The 24,662-nt window shown below is 41.7% G+C and overlaps 1 protein-coding gene across 1 annotated transcript in view; it reads right to left on the reverse strand.

The window, feature by feature from the left end:
• Positions 1-24,662, reverse strand: part of POLN (DNA polymerase nu) — a 131,254-nt gene that overhangs the window by 22,326 nt on the left and 84,266 nt on the right. Inside the window, exon 19 of the mRNA XM_044275623.1 lies at positions 2,281-2,363. Coding sequence (XP_044131558.1) covers positions 2,281-2,363 — 83 coding nt within the window. The remainder of the gene's footprint in view (positions 1-2,280; positions 2,364-24,662) is intronic.

Here is a 24,662-nt window from a genome sequence, read left to right on the forward strand (position 1 = left end):
AGTTTTTGTAAACTACAGAATCAGGGCCATAAGTATTGAGTATTGTTTGGCTGTTAACCCTTGCTTTGTAACTGGAAAAAAAAATTTGAAATGGAAAATCTGCCCAAAAAGTGAAATTTTGAAATTGTATCTCTATTTTCCATTCATTCTTGTGGAACACCTAAAGGGTTAATGACGTTTGTAAAATCAGTTTTGAATACCTTGAGGGGTGTAGTGTATAGAATGGGGTGATTTTTGGGTGGTTTCGATTATGTAAGCTTCACAAAGTGACTTCAGACCTGAACTGGTCCTTAAAAAGTTGGTTTTTGAAAATTTCTGAGAAATTTCAAGATTTACTTCTAAACTTCTAAGCCTTGTAACGTCCCCCAAAAATAAAATGTCATTCCCAAAATGATCCTAACATGAAGTAGACATATAGGAAATGTAAAGTAATTACTATTTTTGTAGGTATTAATATTTATTATAGAAGTAGAGAAATTGAAACTTGGAAATTTGCAAATTTTTCCAAATTTTTGCCAAATTTGGTATTTTTTTTATAAATAAAAATGAATTTTTTGGACTCCATTTTACCAGTTTTATGAAGTACAATATGTGATGAAAAAACAATCTCAGAATGGCCTGGATAAGTCAGTTAGTCAGTTAGTAAGTTATCACAACATAAAGTGACACTAGTCAGATTTGCAAAAAAATGGCCTGGTCCTGAAGGTGAAAATGAGCCCGGTCCTTAAGGGGTTAAGACATTTACATATATTTTTATTAATATTTGGTACCAAACTGTATAACTTGAGTCAAACATTTTGGATATCCTTTCACAAGCTTCTCACAATAGTTGTTCAGAATTTGGGCCCATTCCTCCTGACAAAACTGGTGTAACTGAGCCATGTTTATTGGTCGCCTTGCTCTCACTTGCCTTTTCAGCTTTGCCCATATATTTTCAATAGGATTGAGATGAGGGCTTTGTGATGGCCACCCCAAAACATTGACTTTGTTATCCTTAAGCCACTTTGTAACTTTGTCCATTTGGAAAACCCATTTCCGCCCAACATCCTAGCTGATGTCCTGAGATGTTGCTTCAGTATTTCCACATAATCTTCTTTCTTCATAATGCCATCTATTTTGTGAAGTGCACTAGTCCCTCCTCCAGCAAAACAACCCCACAACATGATGCTGCCACCCCTGTGTTTCACAGTTGGGATGGTGTTCTTAGGCTTCCAAGCTTCTCCCTTTTTCCTCCAAACGTAACGATGGTCATTATGGCCAAAAAGTTCCATTTTAGTTTTGTCAGACCACAGGACATGTCTCCAAAAATGTAGGTCTTTGTTCCTGTGTGCATTTGCAAACATTAATCTGGCTTTTTTATGTTTCTTTTGGAGTAATGGCTTCTTCCTGGCAGAGTGGCCTTTCAGCCCATGTTGATACAGTACTCGTTTCACTGTGGATATTGACACAATCTTACCAGCTTCCGCCATCATTTTCACAAGGTCTTTTGCTTTTGCTCTTGGGTTGATATCCACATGTTGGAGGACCAAAGCACGTTCATCTCTGAGACACAGAACCAGTCTCCTTCCTGAGCGGTATTATGGCTGGACATTCCCATCTTGTTTGTACTTGCATATAATTGTTTGTACAGCTGAACGATGCACCTTCAGGTATCTTGAAATTGCACCCAAGGTTGAGCCAGACTTGTGCAAGTCACAATTCTCTTCCTGATATCTTGGCTGATTTCTTTAGACTTTCCCATGATGCTACACAAAGAAGCAGTGTGTTTCAGGTGTGCATTGAAATACATCCACAGGTGTGTCTCTAATTAACTCAGATGTTGCCAACAAACTTAACAGAAGCTTCCAAACAAATTACATCATCATATGGGCAGTCCAGAATTGTTTAAAGGCATAGTATTCTTGGTGTATGTAAACTTTTGACATTGCAGAAAGTAATAAAAATGCCTTAAAACATTCCCTCTCTCTCTCATTATTCTGGCATTTGGCAAATAATAATTATGGTAATCCTAATTGACCAAAAACAGGAAAGATTTATTCTGATTTCATGTCAGATATTGAGAAAAACATGCCTATGTGTCTTTTTATATAGTGTATGTAAACTTCTGGTTTCAACTGTAGATAGATAGACAGATATGAGAGATAGATAGATAACGAACTCTACGGCACTTCCCAAAAAAGTGTGTTTATTCGCCAAATAGCAGCAACGTTTCAGTCCTCTCAACGGGACCTTTCTCAAGCAGTGACAACTGATAGATAGGAGATAGATAGATAGAGGTACCTATTCCATAGATGACAGAGTACACTACTCGTTTTGCCTGTTCTCGATCAGTTTGGGTTATGTTTTCATATTCTACATCTTTCCTGTGTAAAGAAAAATGAATGTGCATGCACAATTAATGTACAAAGGAGACACTAAATTATGTTACAGACAAGACCGTCTTTAGAGCTAACATTACAATGGAAAAAAAAAGTATAATAAATGCTGCAGCCAATACAAAAAAAAGGACAGCGATAATTATTAAAGGAACACTCTAGGCACAACTAATACAGGGAGTGCAGAATTATTAGGCAAATGAGTATTTTGACCACATCATCCTCTTTATGCATGTTGTCTTACTCCAAGCTGTATAGGCTCGAAAGCCTACTACCAATTAAGCATATTAGGTGATGTGCATCTCTGTAATGAGAAGGGGTGTGGTCTAATGACATCAACACCCTATATCAGGTGTGCATAATTATTAGGCAACTTCCTTTCCTTTGGCAAAATGGGTCAAAAGAAGGACTTGACAGGCTCAGAAAAGTCAAAAATAGTGAGATATCTTGCAGAGGGATGCAGCACTCTTAAAATTGCAAAGCTTCTGAAGCGTGATCATCGAACAATCAAGCGTTTCATTCAAAATAGTCAACAGGGTCGCAAGAAGCGTGTGGAAAAACCAAGGAGCAAAATAACTGCCCATGAACTGAGAAAAGTCAAGCGTGCAGCTGCCAAGATGCCACTTGCCACCAGTTTGGCCATATTTCAGAGCTGCAACATCACTGGAGTGCCCAAAAGCACAAGGTGTGCAATACTCAGAGACATGGCCAAGGTAAGAAAGGCTGAAAGACGACCACCACTGAACAAGACACACAAGCTGAAACGTCAAGACTGGGCCAAGAAATATCTCAAGACTGATTTTTCTAAGGTTTTATGGACTGATGAAATGAGAGTGAGTCTTGATGGGCCAGATGGATGGGCCCGTGGCTGGATTGGTAAAGGGCAGAGAGCTCCAGTCCGACTCAGACGCCAGCAAGGTGGAGGTGGAGTACTGGTTTGGGCTGGTATCATCAAAGATGAGCTTGTGGGGCCTTTTCGGTTTGAGGATGGAGTCAAGCTCAACTCCCAGTCCTACTGCCAGTTTCTGGAAGACACCTTCTTCAAGCAGTGGTACAGGAAGAAGTCTGCATTCTTCAAGAAAAACATGATTTTCATGCAGGACAATGCTCCATCACACGCGTCCAAGTACTCCACAGCGTGGCTGGCAAGAAAGGGTATAAAAGAAGAAAATCTAATGACATGGCCTCCATGTTCACCTGATCTGAACCCCATTGAGAACCTGTGGTCCATCATCAAATGTGAGATTTACAAGGAGGGAAAACAGTACACCTCTCTGAACAGTGTCTGGGAGGCTGTGGTTGCTGCTGCACGCAATGTTGATGGTGAACAGATCAAAACACTGACAGAATCCATGGATGGCAGGCTTTTGAGTGTCCTTGCAAAGAAAGGTGGCTATATTGGTCACTGATTTGTTTTTGTTTTGTTTTTGAATGTCAGAAATGTATATTTGTGAATGTTGAGATGTTATATTGGTTTCACTGGTAAAAATAAATAATTTAAATGGGTATATATTTGTTTTTTGTTAAGTTGCCTAATAATTATGCACAGTAATAGTCACCTGCACACACAGATATCCCCCTAAAATAGCTAAAACTAAAAACAAACTAAAAACTACTTCCAAAAATATTCAGCTTTGATATTAATGAGTTTTTGGGGTTCATTGAGAACATGGTTGTTGTTCAATAATAAAATTAATCCTCAAAAATACAACTTGCCTAATAATTCTGCACTCCCTGTAGACTGTGTTATGCCTACTGCTAACCCCCAGGGGTCAGTGCATGACACAGGGAGTTCCATTGGACAACAACAACTTCCTTTGTGTTGTATTTGTCTGCTGCTATGTCCCAAGTAGAGACCTTCTGACATTTGTTTTGTTTCAGGTTTGCCAATTTTTTGGGAAAAGTTCAGTTTGGAGCTAAATTGATTCTAGCTTAACCAAAGTTGCTCCAATTGCCCTGAAAATTGGTATATAACACCCACTAGTCACCTTTTTTTTCTGGAAAGACTCTAGGACGAGACAGGGAGAGAGAGAGAGTGCAGAGTATTGTGGGCCAGGCAATGGCCCTCTGGGTTTCTGGGCAATATATTCAAATTAGCTTTCCTAAGCGTATATTATTCCAGCAGATGTAAGATGTGCTAACTTTCAAATATTTTTCCCAGAAACCCAGAGGAATGTTGACTGACTTACAATATCTCTCTCCCTCTACCTCCCTAATTAGCCTGAACAGATGTCCATGACCAAAAATGACCATATGCTGAGTGACAATGACTGAAAACACACAAGTAACAAAACATGGTAGGAATGGCTAGAGTCCTGACCTTAAAGGGGTTGTCTGGGTTCAGAGCTGAACACGGACATATCCCCTTCTTCTCCCACTCAGCCCCTCTGACATGAGAATCAGAGCATTTCATGCTCCGATTGTCTCCCTTTGCCAGCGCTGTATCGCGCAGGGTAAGGGCTTTTATGTTTACATTTTTACACTTCCAAGCGGAGGCTTCCACCTAGCAGTGTTCCCAGTGAAAACAGCCCTTGCCCTGCGCGATTCAGCGTAAGGCAAGGGAGAGCATTGGGGCATGAAATGCTGAGGGGCACTATCAAGATGCAGTGACGTGATCTGAAGAGGGGTGTGCATGCAAAGCATCCCAGAAGTAGTGATACACTGAAACACATTTGCAGGGAGGAAGGGCCCAAAATTCCTCCTCAATGTTGTGCAAATCTTATTTGCAGCTAGGGGGAACTTTTGGTGGAGGTGATTGCTGATAAAAAGGGATCTATAGATTATTAAATTCAAGGGTTCACTTACTTTTTATCCCTACATAGTGAATGTTTACTTTACTTGTCTCACTTCAGCAAATGGCATTTATCATGTAGAGAAAGTTAATACAAGGCACTAACTAATGTATTGTGATTGTCCATATTGCCTCCTTTGCTGGCTGGATTCATTTTTCCATTACGCTATACACTGCTCGTATCCAGTGGTTATGACCACCCTGCTCTGCAGCGGTGACCATAACCCCTGGATACGAGCAGTGTATAACGTAAGCATCAAGTCAGCCAAGGAGCCAATATGGACAATCACATTACATTAGTAAGTGCCTTGTATTAACTTTCACTACATGATAAATGCCATTTGCTAAAGTTAGACAGCCCCTTAAAAAAACATGAATATTCCCATTGTTTGTGTGTTATTCCTTCATTGTGTTTGTCTGCCATTGTGATATATCACAATCAAACCACATTTTTATTAATAATGAATGCAGAAATCAAAATAATTTCAAAGGGTTCTATAACTTTTTTTTTTTTATTTTTTGCAATTGTATATGGTTTTACTTAAAAATTAGAGGGCATACATTCTCTTGAAAAGAAGTGTGCAGAAGAATACAGCGTTTAAAGCTGCAATATATAGGGGCCCGCATGCTATTTCTTTGTCTGTAAATGCACATAAGGGTAAATTTATCATTTCCCCTGCGCCTGGAAAGTGTCCTTAAAAAGTCATAAACTTTAGGGGTCATTCATTAAGACCGGCATCTTAATAACCCTGTGCCCTGGCGGTTGATCTGCCGAAGTTATGAAGTTATGAAGAGGCATCCACCTCCGGTCTAAATCTACTACTAAAACAGGCATAGAAAATGATAAATGAGACGGGCCTGGCGGCCCGCCCTCTTCCCCGCTCAAGCCAGGTCTAAAAAAGGGGTCGTGGCACAAATAACCTTTGCGCCACAAACTGCGACAGATATACGTCTGAAAAAAACTGGTGTATATCAGTTAGTAAATAACCCCCTATGTGTTAGCGACTCCTAAAGGGAGCGTGGCAAGGGTGGAAAAGGGGACGTGGCCAGCTACTGCAACAAATTTGGCTTCATTTGCACCAGTTTTCTGGCACAAATGGAGCCACAAATCTAGGGCAGCTCTGAGCTTCATAAGATGGATTTTTGCTGATGAAAAGGCCATCTGTGTTTCGGGGGGGATTCTTTGCTCCTGTGCGGCTGGTATTGTATTATTTTATCCATACAAATAGCTAGTTTGTTCAGAATTAATGGTTTAGGACAAAACATAAAGGGAAATACAAAAAAGCCTGACTTTTTTGATTTTTGACTTTTAACTTTCCAGTCAGGCCTTTTTGTATTTCTATGAATTGTTAGGAATGTGCACTCTATTACTCCTTAGTTCAAAACATAAAGGGAATGAAAGCATAAACATAAGATGATACGCCATCTACTTCCACTAATTGATGCATAATTAAACTCCAGGACATCTAGTACCACTGTCGGCAATCGGAAAACAACAACTTAACGCTCCCCATTTGGGCGATCCAGAATAAGAGAAAAATCGTTGAGTTCAATTGACAGTAGTATGCTCTACAGAAGAAGAACACTGAGTTCAGACCACACAGTAATAGCTAACTCTCCTTCAGGAGCCCTTTTTCACAGAAGCACATGCAATGACCCAGTGGATCACTGCTAAAAAGCTAGTGTATGCCTTGTATGTGATCCCAAGAGCTGTATATGGGTCTCACATCTTATTTTTCTGGCCTTCCTCAGATGGAGGGAGGCTGGCCCTGGGTGGGGAGCTGATTAGTGTAGACCAGTTTTGGCTGCATCAGCTGGTGAGTCTGGTGTGATTCAGGGAGTTCTCAGTCTGAGAAGCAAGGAACTAGACCTGTTTAGCTTTTGCTGCAAACAGGCCCAAGAAGGAACATTCATCCAGGAAAGCACCATCCCTGAGGTGAATTCTGCCAGAAAAGGGCAACTGAACTGAGAGATTACCCTGAGAGAAAGAAAACGGCCATTTCCATAAAAGATAGAGCAACCTGTAAAAGAAACAAAACTTAAAGGGGTTGTCCCATGAAAAATATTGTATCTGAATATTTTTGTAATTACATGTAAATAAAAATTTGGTATAGTCACTGAGTTATTCAATAAAATGCATCTGTATAGTGACACCTGCTGTTTGTTCTTTTTCTTATTTTTTGTCCACCTCACTGAGGTGGTCACACATGTTCAGTTCCAATCTGTTTTTATAGAGGGGAAACTCAGGGAGGATTACTACCATCATTGTTGCTGCCTATACACAGCTGTTGGAATAAGTAAGCTCTGAGAAATACCTCAGAATTGAGCCTGATATATGGTTGTATTGCATCACCCATTATCCGCATTACAAATCAGTTAATATCACTAAACTGGGCCTGATCATTGTCTCCATCTATCTGCCGACTCCTGCTCCTAATCCTCTGCCTTGCACCCTGCCAAACATCCACCATCAAGAGCACACCATAAACTGTAAGTACTACTGCCACCATCATAAACACTACCACTCCTTGCATCCTCGCCTCATCTCCATGTCGCTGAAAACATTCCATAGCAAATCATTCAAAAGCAAACTTCACCTTAACCCCAGGACATTCCCTGGTCACAACTCCAAAACCAACCCTGGTTATAATTACAAGACATGACATTGAAGCCAAAGATGACTCTTGTCTTACAAGGCGTTAGATACGTTTTTAAAACACAAATGTGATGCAGAGAATGTACGCTAGATTTTTGGCACAAATCGCTCCATAAAGCTAGCATTTTCAATGGAAAAATCTGCCCCATATTTCATTAGTAAAATAATATAAATGATTCATGCCCTTTAAGGGTATGTTCACATAATATTTTTTTACGTTGATTTAAGCGTATGTCCTATGCCAAAATCCACTTTTAATCTGTGTGAAATTTGAATCCTCCACTCCTACACCCTGCTACTATCTTTAATGGTCTAACATAAATGTCACCTTTGTATTTCTGTCCAGGTCCTCTACATTGTGCAATGCTATTATTGTTATGCAACTGTTATGTTCATGTAATATGTTTGGTTCCAGCAGGGTTTGGCATAAACTGGCAGGGAAATTCAATAACTCTGCTTTCTCTCTTTCTCTCTGCTGTACTGACAGGCTTGCTTAAATACTTTACTTTCTTTCTCTGTGCTGCACTAAACTCTGCTTAAGTCTGGATTTTGTACTTTAGGTCTGTTCTGGTATCCTTGGATGGGGTGCCGTCGACTGTTATTCCCACCTGACACTCAGTAAATAACTTATCTTCAGCTGAAAAACTATTCCTCTTGCTGACTTCTCTTATGGTGACCAAATAACTATTCCTCTGGCTCCTATGGCTTACAGACATCTGCTTCCATAGCCAGCAGAGCTTAGGGTGCTAGGGAAACAGATTTTTAGCAGGGAAAGAGGCATGTCACTTATTTTAGTCAGAAAACTGAATGGCAAGGGGCATAATCCCTGCCTATCCATAGGCAGAAATGTATATCTATGGCTGGTAAGCAGGCGAAGATTTGCACTCTAACTTACCCCCAATTTCTGGCATAAATTTTAGCAAACCTGTTAGATCAAAGGCTATTAAAAAGTAGAGACAGAAATAAAAAGTTAAAAATGTTAATGCACATACAGCCAGGGGTGCACCACCAATGAGGCCAGGTGAGTCGATTGCCTCAGGCAGCACCAGGTAGGGGCAAGAGAAGGGCAGCCGAAGGGCCATTGGATGAAGGGAAGGGATTAGGCTAAGAAATTGGCATGGGGGGGACAGTTTCAGTTTTCACCTCAGGCAGCAGAAAGGTGAGGTGCACCCCTGCACACAGCAGAAAAGTGGTGTAAATCATAATAAATACTCCCTAGATAATAAAATAAATTTGTACAAATTGAATTCTTTTTTTTATTTTATTTAAATACAAATGATGAGACATGCATTAAAACAGAAAAAACTTCTAAATACAGGATAGCCAATGTAGACAACAATCAACTACCCTATAAGAAAAAACAGTATCCTATGTATTTTATGCATGTCACATTAGATTCCGGGTTTATATTCAAAAGATAAAACTATACCCACCCACCCTTCTCCCCAATTGGCTGTCGTCACTACAGCTCTATCGAACACAGTTATAAGTACAATATAAATTATGTCTAAAAAATCACACGTGCAGCTCTCCGTTTCCTTTCCATATCCTCATAAATTTTAATTTAAAGTTTTTCGGAAATACTGTATCCATTCATTTATTGAGGGTAGGGAGACAGACCCCCAATAATTAATTAAGATAACTTTTGCCACCATCAGACCCCTCATCCAAATCTGTCTAACCTGAACCAGAATTACTGTGTCTGGGGCATAATATCCCAGCATCACCGTTAGCCCCCCAGGGTTATAATAAGGACTCCCTTTGTAGGAATACAATGACCTGTTCCCAGTACCATTTTAATTTGCTACAGTCCCAAAGTAAATGGGCGAAATCCGCGTTCACACATCCACATTTCGGACAGCAGCATTTGCGGCCTTTATTTTGAGGGAATTTCGCTTGGACTTTTGGCGTATAGTACAATCGGTGCAAGATCTTGAATTGATTTATTCTATGGGCGTTAGAGATTGTGACCTTTCTTACATTTCTGTAAATACTAGTCCAATGAAGCGGAAGACAATGCAACTCTTGCTCCCACTTATCCGGGCTTTCAAATACAGTTATGGTTGCCAATGCCATTCGAAGTTTGCAATATAGACTGGCTATCTTGACCCTCTCATCTGTCTGAGCAAAACAATAATCAAAAAATAAATTCTTCCGTGGAAAAATATAGCCTTTGTTGCTAGAGGCCTCATATGCATGTTTTAAGCTTGAATACATAAACAAATGGTGGTGTGCTATCAATGAAATTAAATTATAAATAGAAAATGTCTCAAAGAAAAAAGGTGGCCTACATTGACAACCCCCTTACGGAGCCAATAAGTAAAATCTGTGATTTTGAGGAATTCCACCAGGTTCCTGTTCTCCCACAGAGGGGTGAAAACAAGAGTGAGAAACTTTAAATATCATCTTAAGCTTATTTCAAACTCTCTGTAGGGTCCAGGGTATCAACAGGGACTTCCTCAAACCCAAGTAACCAGATTCCAGACAAGTGAAAATATTCTCTATTGGTTTATCCATAACCTGAATCAAATATTGTGCAAGTAAACTGTCTTTAAAATTACAACATCGCTGAATTTGTGCACATAAATAATATCCCTGAAAGAAAGGGAGTGATAGCCCACCGTCTGATTCCGACAACCATAGAAATCGTTGTTTTATACGCACCCTCTTCCTTCCCCATATTAGATCGTTAATAAGAGTCTCCAGTCTATGGAAAAAAATATCATCGATCCAAACTGGGGAAGCACACATCGGGTACATCACAATAGGCAGAATGATCATTTTAACCAGTGCTATTCGATCAGTCTGAGCCAGTATCAATTTCTACCACGCGCATATTTTAGACTTAACTCTATTCAAATTGAATTCTTAAAAAAAAATATAATCTGCCTCTATAAAAGCATCTGGTTACACCGCGATCTGCTGGCGCAGTCATTAGATAGCTGCGGTCACAGTAAGTATCCCAGAGATCAGGAAAAAATGGTCTCCCTGCACAGCATCACTGTAATAAAAAATTATAATAACAAAAAGTTAAATAAAGAAAATTAAAAAATTTAAAAGTGTGTGTGTGTAAAATATACAAACGTACACACACTTTTTTTTTCTTTCAGAACTTTTTTTATTTATTTTATTTTATCATTAATAAAAAAAAAAAAAAATGCCACAAGCTTAAAATGTCCAAATTAACCCAATATGAGGTTAACATAAAAAAAGTAACTTCGACTAATGTTTTGGCACTGTAAAACATCTGTACTGGCCATACGGTGTCAAAACTTCGGATTGATGCTGCACGCGTCTCCATACGGCATTACATTGTACGGCCTCTGATGAGACAAAATGAGGTATTCGCAAAGTCTTGCGAGACTTCGGTGAATAACTTTGGTATTTGATTTTTAAAGTGGAAAACTTTGAAACTTAGATCCGAACTCTGCTTCGGTTCCAACTGGTTCCTTGGTCTGAACTCCGCTTCGGTTCCAAGTTTTAAAGTGGTTTTCTTCTTTAAAAATCAAATAGCGAAGTTATTCATCGAAGTCTCGCGAGATTTTGCGAATAACTAACTTTAGATCTAGGATGCAAAACTCGCTTCGCTCATCAATGGTGCCATAAAACCAGCCATAGAAAAAGAGGCCGCCAAAATTGAAAATGCATTCCAGTCCTTTGAAGTCTTGCAATGACCCTGCCAGTAGATAAGTTACACAAATAGTCTTTTCTTATAAGAAAGGAATAAGAAAGGAAAAATATTTAAAAAAATCTGAAATTTCAGTTTTTCCTTTTAAAAAAAAAAGTTATATTTATGTATATCTAATGGCACAAACGAAAGATCTAAGGTGTCCTGTGAAAAATAATATCAAATAGATGTTGGTTGGCTCAGAAATTATTTAGTTATTTGCTGTTATAAACTCTGGTAATGAAGTGGTTAAGCAGTGAGAAGCTGGCCCTGCTATTCAAGAGATTTCCTTCTTCTTCATGATTGACTGGACCAGACATCGTGTCTGCGCTATTGCTCCTGGTAGTGGATCTGCTGCTGCTACCTGAACAAAGTAGATGCCGACTGTGCATGCGCTGCTCCACTTCCAGGTGTACCCAGATATGAGTGGGGCATACACAGACAGAATCTGTGATGCTCAGGTAGCAGATCCTCTGCACCTCTACTTGGAGGAACAGCGCAGGCGCAAGATTGACAGGATCAGGCGAGATGTCTGGCCTTGTCAATCAAGGAGAAGTCTCTCGAGCAGTCCCTCATTGCCCAAGGAGGCAAATTGAGTATGCACAAATTGATTTGCTCATCACTACCCCCCTATGAGTTCCATCAGGCAACACAATCTATGACCTTTCCTATATGGGAAGATGACAAACGGCACATGTGGCCACTTATGTATGTATGTAGTGATTTTAGTCATTCTTTCCTTCACCACAACTGGGTGGTCTCAGTAGATACCCTGAAGGACTGCAATTAATATTTTAGGATTTTTTTTTCTCATCTCCTGAGAACGTGAATTAATTTTAAGTTTCTTCTTGCTGTTTTATAATCTCCCGATCACAGAAGCTACAATTCAGCACACTCTCAAACCCGGCCAGAGACGACTTCATTATATTTCACAGTTTGACATTTCTGTGTCTGTTTTCCTTGATTTATTATTTCTGCTTTTATCAACAATGTCCTGCTTGACATATCAGGCTGCTTTGGTAGCAAGCTAAAAACATTGCATTTCTGCTAGATTCTTTGATCTGAATGTTTAGGTGTAAGAGAGACATACAAGCTGAAATACCGCCCCATCCAGAAATCTGTTGTAAAACGGTGATATGCTTTATGCTATGGGCCAAGTAAAGCGCAGGGGTCCAAGTGCTATTTCCTAAACTCACATATTGTTAAAAAGATGGACTCCACATGAGATTGCTCTTTGCTGGAGAAGATGCCATCTGTTTTGGGGAGATTCTTTGCTCCTGTGCAGCTGGTATTGTGCTATTCTATACTCACAGATAGCTACTTCAGTTAATTCATTTGGTACAGAAAAAAAAGGAAATGGAAATGAAAGAAGAGACATAAAATGATACTTCAGCCTTCCACTAATGGATGCGCAATTACACAATCAAGTACATCTAGTATTATTGTCAGCAACCTAAAAACATTTAAGGTGAAGCTCCTCATGTAGGCAGCTTCAGAAGGTTCGGAATAAGTTAAAGTTTATTGCGTTCAATGTCCAGCTGGAGGTCCCAAAGATCCCCCTAGTGGTGGCTGCAGACAGACAGCATATCATCTTTCAACTGTACAGATGAAGCGTTGGTTAACTCAATACTCACAGCACATTAAATAAGCAGCAGCAGATTGTCACTCTCGAGTGTGGGAGAAAAAAAACACACCGAGCATAGGAGGGAAAGGGGATACAGGAATAAGGCCTGGAAGCTAGGGAAGGAAGATGGACACCTCATAGAGAAAACCCTAAGTCCTGACCAACTGCCAGTATGAACAGGCCCCAAAGGTAGGCAAGTTCATACACCGAATACCTAGAATCCTATTTCACTCTATAGGACTCTGGAACTAATGTCAGGACTGAGTCAACCTGTTCCTCCAAAAGGAAGGATGAACAGGAGTCTCCCTCAGCCCTAATGACAAACAGGGAAAGGCAACACACACATATACCAAAACAAAATACAAGAGGGAACGGAAACACTTATCTTCAATGAAGCTTTGATAGCACCAAGAACTCAGCCGAGAACCAAACACAAGCTAACCAGAAGTCCAACAGAAGCTATAAACCGCACAGCACAGTGGGAGAAACAACAATAAATAGGGAAGGTTAAATAACCACAATAGCAACACCTGGGGAAAGAAGGTGTGGCAAGCACCAGAAACAACACAGACGTAATTTGATGCAAAAGTAAAACATGTCAGATCAAACCACGTGTTGCCAGTCTCACAGATCTCCTGCCACCTGTCACGGGAACGTCCGTGTGTCGGTACGCCCATGACAGTACCCCCCCCCCTTCTACGGGTGACCTCTGGGCACCCAGGACCAACCTTATCTGAATAAGAACTGTGAAAGGCTTTCACCAAACGACTGGCATTCATGTCAGATGCCAGTACCCACATCCTCTCCTCTGGTCCATAACCCTTCCAGTGAACAAGATACTGAAGAGATCTACGAAGAACTCGAGAGTCAATAATCTTGGCGATCTAGAATTCAAAACTGCCATCCACCATGACAGGAGCGGGTGGCAAGGGGGACAACTCCAAAGGTTTAACATATCTCTTCATTAAAGGTTTAACATATCTCTTCATTAAACACATTATGAATTTTCAGAGCCTGAGGAAGTTCAAGAAGAAAAACTACAGGATTAATAATGGCAGTGATCTTATATGGACCAATAAACCTTGGACCTAACTTCCAAGATATTAATGTTTCTTGTGGACAGCCACACAAAATCACCTGTCAGCCACACGATTATACTTGTTGCCCATATTCATCAAGGTATTTAGAATTTTCCACCATATAGAAGACAATGATGACGAAAAACGTTCCTCCTCAGGGATACCGGAAGTATCCGAACTAAAGAATGTGCCAAATTGAGGGTGAAACCCATATTCTCCAAAAAAACGGTGACTTACCAGTGGACTCCTGTCTACGATTGTTTATGGCAAACTCTGCCAAAGGCAAAAACAAAGACCATTCCTCCTGGTTCTCAGAGACAAAACATCTTATGTAAGTCTCCAGACTCTGATTAGTGCGCTCCGCCTGTCCATTCGTCTGAGGATGAAAAGCAGAAGAAAAAGACAGTTGTACCCCCAGTACAGAACACCTTCCAGAATCTGGACACAAAGAACGTTAAAGGGAAAGATCATAATGTTTCACAATGTTGTTAACAAACACTTCCACAAGTGTTTTAGCATAAGGTAGGCCAGGCAATGCTATAAAGTTCACCATTTTACTAAAACGATCAACTACCACCAGAATAACTGTCTTTCCAGATGAATTAGGCAGATTATTAATAAAATCCATAGACAAGTGAGTCCATGGTCTGGAAGGGAAGGACAACGGAAGTAGAGATCCAGAAGGTCGAGTATGTGTCGCCTTAGCGCGTGCACAGATACTACGGGCCGTCACATAGTCCTCAACACACTTACACAACCCTGGCCTCAAGAATCTACGAGAGATGAGGTCGGCAGTGGATCTACTCCCAGGGTGTCCCGTAAGAACCATACAGTGATGTTCCTCAAACACCTTATGATGCAATTCTGATGGAACAAACAATTTCCCAGAGGGGCAAGACTCCGGAGCCTCTCCCTGAGCCTCTAACACCTTCACCTCTAGGTCAGGGTATAGAGTGGATATCACCACCCCTTCCGACAGTATCGGACTCGAATTTTCAAAATCACCACCTCCAGGAAAACTACGTGACAAGGCATCTGCCTTGATGTTCTTAACCCCAGGATGATAAGTGACAATAAAATTGAATCTGGTGAAAAAAAAAAAGACCATCTGGCCTGCCTCAATTTCAGTCGTTTGGCAGACTCCAGGTAAGACAGGTTTTTGTGATCTGTGAACACCGCGATCGGATGAATCGCCCCTTCCAACCAAAGGCGCCACTCCTCAAAAGCCAACTTAATGGCTAGCAACTCTCTGTTACCCACATCGTAATTTCTCTCTGTGGCAGAGAGTTTTTTAGAGAAAAAGGCACATGGATGCCATTTACCAGGTGACAGGCCCTGCGATAAATCTTCTCCTACCCCGATCTTGGACGCGTCAACTTCCACAGTGAAAGGTTGTAATACATCCGGCTGCAACAATATAGGGGCAGAAGAGAAACACTCCTTACCGCAGAAAAGGTTTGAAACTATCACGATCGGCGTGACTATCACATACGTGACACAGAGGGAGGGAAAGAGGAAGGCCCTGCCCAAGTGAGAGGGAAGGTGGTGACCCCTGACTCACCTTGCGGCTGGCATCTGGCTGCCCTGACGTCCCTAGACGGGTTCCTCACCCGTACGCCGATCACGTGCCTAAAACCCTGGCTTTCCCTAAGATGAGCCCTAGATAGTGAACAGGGCGGTGGGAACACTAGTCCGCACCACTAGCTCTAAAGGAAAACACCAAGGGGAGGACAGACAATACAGACTAAACATATAATCCCAGGTGGGCGACAACAGGAGACAACAAAAAGCCCAACAGGGATCCTGGAGGGTAGCACTCTGGAACAACAACCAGGATTCACAGCTCCAGTGGGTCAGTATAGATGTCCAGGCAGGAAGCTCTATAACTGGCAACTAGAGAAGTGTGAGAGGAGAATATAAGGAGGTTGGGAGTGGCAGACAAGAAACAGCTGAGGAGGAGAAGCTACGGATCCCTGAGTGAGACAAAAAGGATTGCAAGGCAAACACAGAAAACAATCACTAAGAAACAACGTGATCTTTAGACATAGAGCGCGCAGCCACCCGCTGCGACTTCCTGACCCCGGGTATAACGGAGTCAGACGTGGCTCTTGACACCCTCGTGACAGTACCCCCCCTTTCACGAGGGGCCTCCGGACACTCAGGACCAGGTCTCTCAGGATGAGAGGCATGGAAAGCCTGAATTAACCTGTTGGCGTTTACCTCTGACGCTGGAACCCACATTCTTTCCTCGGGACCGTAACCCCTCCAATGCACCAGATACTGAAGAGAGCGGCGGACCCGACGAGAATCAACAATTCTGGATATTTGAAACTCCAGATTACCATCCACAATAACAGGAGGAGGTGGCAGTGGTGATGGTTCTAGAGGTGGAACATACTTCTTGAGTAACGACTTATGGAAGACGTTATGGATCTTAAAAGTCTGAGGTAGCTCCAGGCGAAAAGCCACAGGGTTAATGACGGCTACTATTTTATAAGGACCAATGAACCTAGGACCCAGTTTCCAAGAGGGAACCTTCAACTTAATATTCCTAGTAGACAACCACACATAGTCATTCACTCCTAGGTCCGGACCTGGCGACCGTTTCTTATCGGCCAGTTATAATATCACGATCGGCGTGACTATCACATACGTGACACAGAGGGAGGGAAAGAGGAAGGCCCTGCCCAAGTGAGAGGGAAGGTGGTGACCCCTGACTCACCTTGCGGCTGGCATCTGGCTGCCCTGACGTCCCTAGACGGGTTCCTCACCCGTACGCCGATCACGTGCCTAAAACCCTGGCTTTCCCTAAGATGAGCCCTAGATAGTGAACAGGGCGGTGGGAACACTAGTCCGCACCACTAGCTCTAAAGGAAAACACCAAGGGGAGGACAGACAATACAGACTAAACATATAATCCCAGGTGGGCGACAACAGGAGACAACAAAAAGCCCAACAGGGATCCGGAGGGTAGCACTCTGGAACAACAACCAGGATTCACAGCTCCAGTGGGTCAGTATAGATGTCCAGGCAGGAAGCTCTATAACTGGCAACTAGAGAAGTGTGAGAGGAGAATATAAGGAGGTTGGGAGTGGCAGACAAGAAACAGCTGAGGAGGAGAAGCTACGGATCCCTGAATGAGACAAAAAGGATTGCAAGGCAAACACAGAAAACAATCACTAAGAAACAACGTGATCTTTAGACATAGAGCGCGCAGCCACCCGCTGCGACTTCCTGACCCCGGGTATAACGGAGTCAGACGTGGCTCTTGACACCCTCGTGACAGAAACGCCGAATCAGACCACACTGAGACATCCATCTCTTTCTTAGTCATGTCAGTTAAGGGTTTCACCACTGTCGAATAGATCTGAATACATTTTCGGTAATAGTTGGTGAACCCCAAAAACCACATAAGAGCCTTCAGATTTTCGGGTCGATCCCAGTCCAATACAGCACAGACTTTCTTTGGATCCATTAGAAAACCTGAAGATGACAGCAGTAGCCTAGGAATTGCACTCGTGTACAGCAAAAACACACTTCTCTAATTTTGCGTAAAATTTATTATCTCTTAGGATCTGTAACACCTGTCTAACGTGATTCTAATGTGTCTGGAGAGTAAATTAGTATGTCATCCAAATATCCGACAACAAACTTGCCCACCAGGTGATGAAAAATTTAATTCACAAAATGCTGGAAAAATGCAGGAGCATTGGTCAACCCAAAAGTCATGACCAGGTTCTCAAAGTGACCCTCTGAGGTATTAAAAGCCATCTTCCATTCATCCCCTTCCTTGATCCTGAACAGATTATACGCCCCCTTAAGTCCAACTTGGAGAACATCTTGGCATCAAAATTCTGGTTAAACAAATCAGGAATCAAAGGAAGGGGGTAAGGATCACGGACAGTGCTCCGATTGAGCTCACGGAAATCCAGACATGGCCTAAGAGTCCTGCCATTTTTTTTAACAAAGGATTACCCTGCTGCCACTGGAGATTTAGAAGGTCTTATGTGTCCTTTAGCCAAACTCTCGTTAATATACTCTCTGATGGCCGTTCTTTCAGGTCCAGAAATGTTATACAACCTAGATTTGGGCAGCTCCAGGAATAATGTGGATAGGACAATCATATTCCCAATGCAGAGGTAAATTCTGGCATTCACTTTTAGAAAATACATGCCTTAGGGTACTTTCACACTTGCGGCAGAGGATTCACACTCTGGGCCACATCTGGCATTAATGCATTTCAATGGGAAAAAATGCATTAGAATAAAACTGATAAGTTCTTTTCCGGTATTGAGCCCCTAGGACGGAACTCAATGCCAGAAAAGAATAACGCTAGTGTGAAAGTTCCCTTAGTGGTTAAAGCAAAAAAAGATGTATTCAGACAATTGTCAACGCAATAATCACCCCAATCCAGAAACTGTCTAGCTTGCCAATCGATGGTTGGATTGTGCCTGCTTAACCACGGTAAACCCAGAACCAATGATGCAGGGAGACCCTCCAACACAAAACACGAGATGAATTCCTGATGAAAGTCACCCACTCTTAATCGGATGTCATGCACCATCTGAGATAAACATTTCTGAGTTAGAGGTGCAGAATCAGTAGCAAAAATGAAAATGTTTTTCTCTAATGCCCTTGGAGACAACCTGTGCATACGGACGAACTGAGCATCAACTAGGTTCACCCCTGCCCCACTGTCGATAAACACCTCAATCTCCACAGTCTTGGACTCTAGCGCCACCTCAGCAGTCAAGAGAAAACGGGTATTACCAGACAAAGACAAATGCACATTTTCTGACTCTCGTCCCACCCCTCCACCAGTCAGATGGGAATTAAACGTCCCCTTTTTTTTTTTTGAGGCTGAATGCATGGACATACATCGATAAAATGTCCTTTCTGTCCGCAGAAAAAACACACTCCCTTCCTACGACCAGAATGCCCAAAAAGTGGATCCGAGAGTAGCTCCCCCTAACTGCATGGGTTCGTCCTCAGGAGTCTCTTCACCCAAAGTGTCAGAGGAAGACGATACATTATCTGATAGAATGTTCTGAGAGTGGGGGCCCCTAGATCTCTCTCTCAGGCATCTATCAATGCGTACTGCAAGAGACATAGCGGCTTCGAGAGACTCAGGATTCTCATGAAAGGCCAAAGCGTCCTTCAGCCTCTTAGATAATCCCTGACAAAACTGACTACAGAGAGCCGGATTGTTCCACTCAGTATCCGTAGCCCGCCTCCTACACTCAGAGCAATAGATCTCAGCAGAACGCTCTCCCTGACGAAGGCCATGTAGCTTTATCTCGGCCATGGAGGTCCGATCCGGCGGGTCATTATAGATGAGACCCAGAGCTTTAAAAAATTGATCCACTGACCGGAGAGACTGTGGTCCGGTTGGCAGAGAAAAAGCCCATGACTGAGCGTCCCCCTTAAAGGGAAACTCATGTTTTCATAAAAAAAACTATTTTAGCACATGTTACTGCTACAGCAGCATTATGCATAAAGCAATCTTTAATTTCTTCATATACCACTGTTTTCCTTGAGTTTTTCCCTTAGTTACGGCTGTTTAAACATTTACAATATGAGGACCTTCTCAAGATGGCTCCTCTGCCAGTTCTCTGAGGCCAAAACTGTTTCTCATACACACTTGCTGTAGCCAGCAGCTCCCTGCCAGCCAATCAAATTGGATTACTGAGAGACACGCTTCCTCAAAAGGAAGATGAACACCTCCTAGAGAAAACCCTAACTCAAGTCCTGATCGACTACCAGTATGAACAGGCCTCAAAGGTAGGCAAGTTCATACACCGAATACCTAGAATCCTATCTCACCCTATAGGACCCTGGAACTAATGTCAGGACTGAGTCAACCTGTTCCTCCAAAGGGAAGGATGAACAGGAGTCTCCCTCAGGCCTAATGATAAACAACAGGGAAAGGCAACACACATATATACCAAAACAAAATACAAAAGGGAACGGACACACTTATCTTCAATGAAGCTTTTGAAGCACCAGGAACTCAGCCAAGAAACAAACACAAGCTAACCACAAGTCCAACAGAAGCTATAAACTGCACAGCAATAGTGGGAGAAACAACAATAAATAGGGAAGATTAAATTACCACAAAAGCAACACCTGGGGATAGAAGGTGTGGCAAGCACCAGAAACAACACAGACATAATTTGATCCAAAAGGAAAACATGTCAGATCAAACCACGTGTTGCTAGTCTCACAGATCTCCTGCCACCTGTCGCGGGAACGTCCGTATGTCTCGGTACATCCATGACACAGATGTTATCTTTAGGGATGAGCAAACCCGGTGAAGTTCGGGTTTGCCGGGTTCGGCCGAACTTTAGGTCAAAATTCGGGAACTTGACCAAAACACCGAACCCAAACCCGGCCCTTATTAAAGTCAATGGGGACCCGAACTTTACTTTATTATTTTCCATTATAACATGGCTATAATGGAAAATAATAGCATTCTTAAGATAGAATGCTATAAAAAAAAAAGGTCCATTGAGGGATTAAAATAATAAAAAAAACTCATCTCATCCACTTGATCATGCAGCCGGTATCCTCTTCTTTCTTCAGGACCTGCAAAAGGACCTGCGATGACACAGGTCTTGCTGAATGAAGATAGAATGGCCTGAATGACCAGACACTTTATTTTGTGATTTAGCACATGTCATGGTTTAACAGTCCTAACTTTTCCATTTGTTGGACTACCAAAAAAAAAATATTACTTTTTTACGTGACATCTGGTGCTTTTTAATATTATTTTTTTTTTAATTTCTTTTTATAATAGTTTTTTTTTTTTAGGAAAAGTGCAGAAAATATTTTATAAAGACATTTTTTTCAAACTATAGCGCTTTATTTTTTAAATATGCAAACTGACACTAAAATAAATTACAAAACAAAAAAGGGGGGGAGGTCAGCACATCCCAATATGCAGGTGCACGTTGCTATGGCTGAAAATACATTTCAAACACATAATGCAACAGCACTCTACAAACCAAATAAAGTACAAAGGTATATTATATTGCCAATGCTATGCTAATAACTTAGAGATGCTTTGCAAATACTTTTTGTACAAAAATATTTGAGCCCGTCTGCCGCACGCCAAGGCGATCTCTAATCAGACGGGTCCTAACACTAAAGCTCACCTGTTGGGTGTCATAACAGCGACCATGAAATTCAGGAAGTGTAGGTCCCACATGCTTGCTGGACCCCTTTTGGTTCATTATGGTGCCAAAATGGCCTTCATTAAATCCAGGGACTATAAATACCAGCATGCATGCTGAGCAAACTAAGTACTCATGCTAATTAAAATCAGCCCATGGCGCAACACAGGCTACAGGAGTGCACGACCAAATAGGAGTCAGCCACAACTTCCATACAAACTACAAAACAAAAAAGGGGGGGAGGTCAGCACATCCCAATATGCAGGTGCACGTTGCTATGGCTGAAAATACATTTCAAATACATAGTGCAACAGCACTCTACAAACCAAATAAAGTACAAAGGTATATTATATTGCCAATGCTATGCTAATAACTTAGAGATGCTTTGCAAATACTTTTTGTACAAAATTATTTGAGCCCGTCTGCCGCACGCCAAGGCGATCTCTAATCAGACGGGTCCTAACACTAAAGCTCACCTGTTGGGTGTCATAACAGCGACCATGAAATTCAGGAAGTGTAGGTTCCACATGCATGCTGGACCCCTTTTGGTTAATTATGGTGCCAAAATGGCCTCCATTAAATCCAGGGACTATAAATACCAGCATGCATGCTGAGCAAACTAAGTACTCATGCTAATTAAAATCAGCCCATAGCGCAACACAGGCTACAGGAGTGCTTGACCAAATAGGAGTCAGTCACAACTCCCATACAAACTACAAAACAAAAAGGGGGGAGGGTCAGCACATCCCAATATGCAGGTGCACGTTGCTATGGCTGAAAATTTTTATGACTTTTTTACGTGACATCTGGTGCTTTTTAATATTTTTTTGGAGAATTTCTTTTTATAATTGTTTTTTTTTTTTAGGAAAAGTGCAGAAAATATTTTATAAAGGCATTTTTTTCAAACTATAGCTCTTTATTTTTTAAATATGCAAACTGACACTAAAATAAATTACTTATATGGGTTCCCTATGTTTTTTTGGGTCGTTTTGATAAATAATATGTATAATTATATAGTATAGAGTATACAGTTTCGGTCGGCGTGGGCATTTTTTTATTTTTTATTTTATTATATATTTTTTTACGGTGGTCACCTGAGGGGTTAGGTCATGTGATATTTTTATAGAGCCGGTCGATACGGACGCGGCGATACCCAATATGTATACTTTATTTTTATTTATGTAAGTTTTACACAGTGATTTCATTTTTGAAACAAAAAAAATCATGTTTTAGTGTTTCCATAGCCATAGTTTTTTCAGTTTTTGGGGGATTATCTTGAGTAGGGTCTCATTTTTTGCGGGATGAGATGACGGTTTGATTGGTACTATTTTGGCGTACATGCGACTTTTTTGATCACTTTTATTACCTTTTTTGGGAAGTAAGGTGGGCAAAATTTAAATTTTCTCATAGTTTTTATTTTTTTATTTTTATGGTGTTCACCGTGCGGGAAAAGTAACATGACCGTTTTATAGATCAGGTCGTTACGGACGCGGCGATACCTAATATGTTTTCACTTTTTTTACATTTTTTTGACCCAGACCCACTTGGTTCTTGAAGATCCAGTGGGTCTGATGTCTGTATAATACAGTACAGTACAATATATATTGTACTGTACTGTATTTTACTTACACTTTGTCTGAACAGATCTATGCCTTTAGCATAGATCTGTTCAGCACCATGGACAGCAGGATGCCTGAGAAGGCGTCCTGTTGCCATGGGAACCTTCCCCGTCTGCCACAACTTCGCAGACAGGGAAGGGTAAGCACAGGGCTGCGGGGGGCTCTCTCCCTCTCCATCGGGGTGCTGCAAAGGCACAGCAGCCCCCCGATGGGAGAGGGAGGGAGCCCCTTGACCCTGACAGTTAACCTTTTCCATACCGCGGTCCATATGGAAAGGGTTAAACGGCTGACATCTGCACAGATGTCAGCCGTTTATACCAGAGTGTCAGCAATGTGCTGACACTCTGGTATACCCCCTTGACGCCAACAAATTTTCAAGGGGAGGCGGGCGGGGGATCGCGATCCCGCGTGCCGCACCGCCCGCCTCCCGCAACGCCCCCACCGCCTGCGACACCCCCCCTGCACCACCCGCCGGCATCAAATCGTGCAGAGGTGCAGGGGGGGTTCAAAATCTTGATTTTAGGCACTCTAAAGTTTCTGATCCCCGCGGTCAGGGACCGCGGGGATCAGAAACTGCAAAAAGCGCAGCAAACCGCAGGTCTGAATTGACCTGCGGTTTGCTGCGATCGCCGACACGGGGGGGTCACATGACCCCCCTGGCATCCTGTTCAGATTAACCCCTGGGGTGCCGGAATCACTATTTAAACTTAGGACGTACCGGTACGCCCTGAGTCCTTAAGGACTCGTGAAATAGGGCGTACCGGTACGCCCTGCGTCCTTAAGGGGTTAAGCATGCATGGGATAGGCATAAGGCCATCCTCCATATAAGATAGGGCCAGGGGCTATTCATAGTATTCAGTATATTGGGCAGACTAGATGGGCCAAATGGTTCTTATCTGCCGACACATTCTATGTTTCTAAATTATCATAAAGGCACTTGTGTTAAAGGTTCATAAATTAACTGCTAAGACTTTGTTACTCTAATGCTGTCTGTGTCCGAGTAGGAAAGACCTATGGCCATAGCATTAGAAATTGTTTTGGAAAAATATATGATGAATAAGAATTGTAACTAGCGTGTGCCAATAGATGTGTGGTTAGCCTAAGTATATGAAGGTGTTAAAAATATGTCTTTGTTAAAACAGTTCTGGTTTCTGAGGTTAGAGTAAGTATTGTGTGGTAGATGTATGAAGTTAAAAGGTTAAAGAAGAAATGTGTACAGAATGGTTCCCTTGAAGAATGCCCTCTTACCTTTAAACAAGGTTTGATATGTCTGGACTGCTCTTTGTTTACGGGACATAGACACACATAGCTATGCTTATTTTGTTACCCATCTCCCTCTAGTCTAAGCTTTCATATAGCTCTATGTTTCTCCATTTTGCTGAAGTGAGAATGTGTCACATGAAAGCTGGATGAATGCTTGAGAGATAGAGCTGGAAAGGAGGGACCGATTGCTGTATGTGGGAAGCAACTTTAAGAATGTGTAGAGGGTGAGTGACAAGGATGAGTAGTAGACAGAGGAGACAAAGAATGCATAGCTTACAAGAAAACTGTAAAGATTAATGACTCTTTTCTCTCCCAGAATTATTGAATTATTTAAGAATGTTAATAACGTGTGATTTGTGTCAGAGAATCACTACCATCATACATATATAATAGTTAAGACCATGTGGCATTTAAAT

Source organism: Bufo gargarizans, chromosome 1, assembly GCF_014858855.1.
Source record: "Bufo gargarizans isolate SCDJY-AF-19 chromosome 1, ASM1485885v1, whole genome shotgun sequence".
NCBI classification, from domain to species: Eukaryota; Metazoa; Chordata; class Amphibia; order Anura; family Bufonidae; genus Bufo; species Bufo gargarizans.